At 31.4% G+C, this 5,345-nt stretch overlaps 1 protein-coding gene across 1 annotated transcript; it reads left to right on the top strand.

Moving 5' to 3' along the window:
* The first annotated feature begins 1,543 nt into the window (after positions 1 to 1,543).
* LOC116352453 (slit homolog 1 protein-like) lies at positions 1,544 to 3,378 on the top strand. The gene is made up of 2 exons (XM_031785060.1): positions 1,544 to 1,809; positions 1,885 to 3,378. The coding sequence occupies exons 1-2, from the start codon at positions 1,796 to 1,798 to the stop codon at positions 3,218 to 3,220; spliced, it is 1,350 nt and encodes a 449-aa protein (XP_031640920.1). The 5' UTR covers positions 1,544 to 1,795; the 3' UTR covers positions 3,221 to 3,378.
* Positions 3,379 to 5,345: the final 1,967 nt, after the last annotated feature.

Here is a 5,345-nt window from a genome sequence, read left to right as displayed (position 1 = left end):
TAGACCGAGTGTGCGACGTGTGTACCGAGTTTTTATTTATTATCACAATAATTTGCCATATCTCGACTATAATATTTCGGAATATTGAAAATGAAGTGAATTTTATGAAAATGAAATAGAATATATTAAACGTACCATCAACAATCATTGGAAGAATAAAAAAAAAATTCTTTAAAAAAACCGCTGCAAGTATATCCTTGACTCCCAAAGTCAATAAACACAACGAATATTCTGATGGATATGGTTCGTTTACAATGTTAAAATGGCTATTTGGGTAGCACAGTGCGTGTCGCATAATTCATGCCTACATTGAAATATTCGTGGGGTTTTTACGTCAATTGCCAATAAAATAAACAAACATAGGGGAAATATGCTTGAGCATTTTTTTTGTTTGTGTCGTTGTTGATAATAATCAAAATGAATTTAAGTGCGCATAATGATAAATTCAGTTTCCCCAATATAGTATAGCATTTGAACCGATGAAACGGATAAAGTATTGCGAGTGGTAAAAGTGTTTTTATTTGCGTTGCCAAGTCAAACATTGAGCATATTTTTATGTATACAATTCTTGTTGACGCAGAAATAGAGATAAAGGAAGAGAGAGAGAGCGAGCGAGCGAGTGTGTTTGATGCCCCCCGCTGCAGTTTAGGAAGAACAAAAGCAGACGTAACGATAAGTAAAGTATCGTTCATTTATTTTATTTATAGTAGGTGAGAATAAAATAAATGAATTGCACAATGGGAATGTGAATGTTGAAATGAAGAAATCTTCAAATAATAAAAGCGTACAGACGACAAAAACATTTTTACATTTGGCATTTTCTTTTATTCGAAGGCTCAATTTTAAATTTATTACCTTTTTTGGTTGAAAAAAAAAGAAGACAATTTTGGTAAGGCATTCATTCGAAACAAAAAAAAATGAATAAGTAGTTTGGATGGAGCTTGAGTAATCATCTGGCCTATCAACATTTAACTCACAGAGATAGAGGGTGAGAGAGAGAGGTTGAAGAAAACACGGGCTCGAAGCGAAAAAAGATGTCCTTTACTTTACATATGAATGTCGCAATTGAGAAAATTCAATGAGTGTTTTCTTTTGAAAAATGGGAATCCAATTCGTTTCAAATGATTTATGATGAAATCAGATGTATTGTGATGTCTAGACTTTGTTGTTTTTTCGTCATTAAATTCATTTGAATTTCATTGAGTCGGAAAAGTAGATTTTAAAGAAATAAACGCATCTCTAAACAATGCAATTATTCCCTTTTTAAGCGATTTACTTTTGCATTACAATCACAAAAACAAGCAATATTCGTTAATTATTTTGTTCCAATTGATATTCAAATAGTCTGTTTTTTTTGTAAGTTTGATATTTTTGTGTTGTTCAATTTCATTTATTTATGACATTCGGAATCTAGGCGATAATGTTTCGCTTACTCGTCGGATTTATTATCTCTCGTTTTCATTCGTCTTGATATTATTGACTTTGAAGCGCAATTTCGACTCATTGAGCTGTACTAATGTACACATCCGAATTGACTATTACATTCAACTACTTTGCAATGTGTATTTAAAAGATAGACGAAAAAACGGTTCAAACACGTTCACCAATGGTTAAAAATAAATTATAAAAAAAGACAATTCGCACTTGATCTCAATTCATTGTCGAGAGCATAGTGAAAGTCGATTTTTAATTAAAACAGTCATCAGAGTGCATATTGACATTTTGATTGATTCTGACTATTTTTCCACTATTCCATTCCGCGAATTGACGCAAATAAGCCACCGCCACCGCCACCATGGACGTGCCAAAGTGAGTTGTTAAAAGTGAACAATATTAATAAATAAAATGAAATGAAATAACAAGCGTTTTCCGATCCATTTTTAGATTGAATGTGCTTCTTTTAATTGTTGTTTTGGTTAACATGTTAAGTACCATCCAAACTATGGAAGTGAAGTGCGTTGACAAACTCAATAAACGCCTTTCGATATTCAAAGACGAAGAAAATCATACAAATCCATATCTTGATGTTGACTTTATGATTGCCGACAATCATTGTTTCATCGATGAGAAAATCACATTGGATGATAATGAACTGCTCAGCATTTTATCGCCAAACACTGAACAAATAACGTCAATCACATTTGCCACACCATCAACATTGCCCAAATTTCCCATGGTGATATTTGCAACATTTTCCAATTTAATGGATGTTCATTTGGTATTCACTGGAATCGAAGTAATTGAAGAAGATGATTTTACAAATGCCACGATGCTTAAGCGATTACGATTAGAACAAAACAATATAAAACACATATCGAAGACGGCATTTGGAAAAGCACTTAAAATCGAATCACTTGAATTGCCAGCCAATGGCATTCATGAAATTGATGATTATGCTTTTGCTAATTTACAAAATTTAACCAAATTGGATTTGCAACAAAACAATTTGACCGTTATACGAGAGCATATTTTTTCGGGCGCTTACAATTTAAACGAAATCTTTTTGAATGAAAATCAAATTCAAATTGTTGAAGACGGTGCATTCTATTTGGAAAAATTGTCTCGCATTTATTTACAAGACAATCAATTGAAAACATTATCGCCGAATTTGTTGACTGGTACACCATTTTTATATGGTATTGATATAAGCAATAACCAATTGGCAACGGTTCAAGGGATATTCGATAAATGCCCCAATTTGACGATAATCGGTTTGAATCACAATCAAATTGAATTTCTTGACTTAATCGAATTGGCAAACATTCCATCGCTCATGGTACTTTCGCTTGAGGATAACAAAATCACATTTAATGTGAATGAAACTTTACGAAAAAATCTACGACCATCAAAAACACATTTGGAGTATATAAATTTGGATTCGAATAATCTCGCATCGCCGTCCATTTTAAATGAATTGAATGTCTTTCATCGATTAAAATTCTTAGACTTGGACAATAATAAATTAACAAAGATTGACAATTTTAAGGAAATTCGCTCATTGTTTCCACATTTTATCCAAATGAATATGAATAATAATCCACTAAATTGTGATTGGCTCGAAGATGCTTGGCCATTCATTGAATCGGAAGGCATCATTTTCAAAGCCATTGAAAGTGACAAAGATGACAGAAAGGAAAGCAACAAATTTTCAGCCGGAAATCAAAAGATAGTGCATAACATAACATGTAACATTGAAGATTTTCCTATTTCAAGCAAATAATGAACAACGAATGATTCGGACCATTCCAGACAATTCCGGAAAACATAAAAATCATTTGCTTCGAATGCAAAAATTTATTGGCTTGTGCACGTGTGCTTACACACATTGTAAATAATAATAAACTAACTTTCTCACAGAGATCTTTATTACGCGTCAAAAAAAAAAAAAAAAAAAAAAAAAAAAAAACAATATAAAATTCCAGTGCCAGATTAAAAATTGTCAACAATGTTTAATTATAATAATTGTAATTCAGAAATTTCAATAAAAAGAAATGAAATAACGACTACAAAGTATATCCGCTCAAAAAAAAAACATGTGTATCGCCCACGAAAGCTTACTTACATTTATAAAAAGAAATAAGCTTACCTTCATAAATGTTGTCTCTGCGAATCATTTCGAAAATTGTATCATTGATTGACTGAAACATAAATACATCATGACACAAAATACAAAAGATAATTCAAACGTGTCATCTGCATTGATGCGATTCAAAAATTCAATTGATAGACTTATTTGTTCCTTTTCATTCCGCTATTCATTGAAGTTTTTCGACATTGTTTGAATGAAAACACTTTCTGTCGTTTGTTTAACAGAGTAAAAGAGTAAACGTTTAACAATTCCTGTGTGAGCATAGATCCTCTTCTTTTATATATACATTGCTGCTTGAAGCGATGCCACATCTTACCTTATTCAAAAGATATTTAGTACACGTATTGGTTGCCGGTTTTTAATAAGTTAAAAATAAAACGTAGAATAGACTTAAGAAAAATTCATTTCAAGTCGCAAATACTACTTGCGTGTAGTATGCTTTTTTCTCATTTTATTCAATCAACTTGAAGCGCAGATGAAAATTGATATGAAACAAATGAAAAAGAAGAAGAAGAAGCAAACATGTGAAGTATTCGGAAGCCAGTATGCATTGAAAGAATAAGTGAAAAGGAATTTATCCGAGAAAAAAGACATGATACCTTAGCTGAATAAGAGCAAACATTTCGTATGTGCTGGAATTCAAAGAAAATGTTGAGTACTTTTCGGAAGAACGTCGAACGCTATATGAATTTTTAAATAAGCATCATGCGCTGTCATACACATAAGGTAATTTTCCAATCAAATGGATTGAATGAAACACATACGTGTGTGCTGTTTGTATAACGCACCCCTTGTATTCTTCTTTTTTTTTTTTTTTTGACTAACTATGCTTTTAGCAAAGAACGACTTTTTGTATTCTTGTTAACGACATATGCGTTGAGATGGCTGTTTTCGCGATACAATGCAAATATTTTCATCATAATCACAACTCTCGCATTTTATTTTGTTTGCTTTCTTTTCAATCGAAGAATTTTAACATTTTCGATTTTCGAAACTATTTTACAGGCATTCAAAAGAGATCAGATCTGTATAAAGATACTCTATCACGTAAATTGGATGATTTTATATGCAAACCCAATTTTCCAAAACGACCAACTCGATTTCAAATTCACTATCACCCCTTCATGCTTGGCACGCACATTGAAGTTATTATTTTCGAACAAAAAAAATAGAAAATTTGACTCTCTGTTGATGAAATCAAAACGAAATTAAATGCTAATCGAAATACCTTCAAATTGATTACAAAATCATTCAACACAAATCATTTTGAATAATAAACGTTTGTTATAATTTTGAAACCAATTTTCAGCTGGAGTTTTTCCCATTAAAAATTAGTGTGATACATCAAAAGAGAAAATTATTCTAGTTTTGGTGTTGATTTTTGAATTTTTTGAACTATACCTTTGGCAATACTTGATGCTATGTACTCAATATTGCATTTGAAAGTATCGATAGAATATAATGTTGATAAGGATAGTTTTAGCCAATAATGACCATGGAAACCACTACAAACGCATCCAACATCGGATGGAAATTGACTATTCATCCAAAAAAATAATAGCTACAGGCAAGAATTTGTTAATACATTCAAAATGAATTGATTTTAATAATACAATGTCGAATGCCTATAAATTAACACATTCCGCAAACTCTAGTGAAAATGAATATGAACCGTTAATTCGTTTTAACCCATGTGCATTTTGCAATAATTGTTTTTTTTTTTTGGGGTTTCAATATTCAATCTCTGTTCGAAAAT

The sequence above is a fragment of the Contarinia nasturtii genome, unplaced genomic scaffold (genome assembly GCF_009176525.2).
Source record: "Contarinia nasturtii isolate CC-2019 unplaced genomic scaffold, AAFC_CNas_1.1 Cnas_scaffold_187, whole genome shotgun sequence".
Classification (NCBI taxonomy): Eukaryota; Metazoa; Arthropoda; class Insecta; order Diptera; family Cecidomyiidae; genus Contarinia; species Contarinia nasturtii.
The sequence above is the reverse complement of the archived record's forward strand: the minus strand, read 5'-3'. Positions and strand labels throughout refer to the sequence as shown.